Genomic DNA, 451 nt, shown 5'->3' with positions numbered 1-451 from the left:
TCCACCTGGGTTTCCACCACGGCCAGGGAGGGGGCAGCCACAGCTTCTCTGGGCACCCTGTGCCAGTGTTCACTCTTTGCTCTGCTTGACACGCTTTTGGTTTTACAGTGGTTATAAAAGAAACAAAACCACTATCCAGGTATACTCCTGATACCTCCATCTTTAATACCCCCATCTTGGTTGTGAACAACTAATCAGTTGTAAAAGGTATCAACACAGTGTAACGCCACGCTCCGGTACAACACACAGTCCCTGGAATACCGTGCCCATGCATACACGGCGGCACAGCGGGACACCGTCCTCGCCACTCGCTTACCAGTTCTGGTCTCCGCTCCGCATGACGGACGAGGCCAGACAGAGCTTCTCGCGGATAGACCAGGGCTCGGTGGGGCCGGCGCTCAGCAGCTTGTGCTCTGCCGAGAAGCGAAGGACTTAGCGAAACCGCCGACCC

The 451-nt window shown here is 55.9% G+C and overlaps 1 protein-coding gene across 1 annotated transcript in view; it reads right to left on the bottom strand.

Moving 5' to 3' along the window:
- Positions 1-412, bottom strand: part of BRD8 (bromodomain containing 8) — a 15607-nt gene extending 15195 nt beyond the window's left edge. The window contains exon 1 of the mRNA XM_010013116.1: positions 317-412. Within this exon, the coding sequence (XP_010011418.1) occupies positions 317-339 (23 nt within the window). The 5' untranslated portion in view covers positions 340-412. The remainder of the gene's footprint in view (positions 1-316) is intronic.
- Positions 413-451: the final 39 nt, after the last annotated feature.

Source organism: Nestor notabilis, unplaced genomic scaffold (assembly GCF_000696875.1).
Source record: "Nestor notabilis isolate BGI_N333 unplaced genomic scaffold, ASM69687v1 scaffold26024, whole genome shotgun sequence".
Lineage (NCBI taxonomy): Eukaryota > Metazoa > Chordata > Aves > Psittaciformes > Psittacidae > Nestor > Nestor notabilis.
This window is presented reverse-complemented; position numbering and strand designations above follow the sequence as displayed.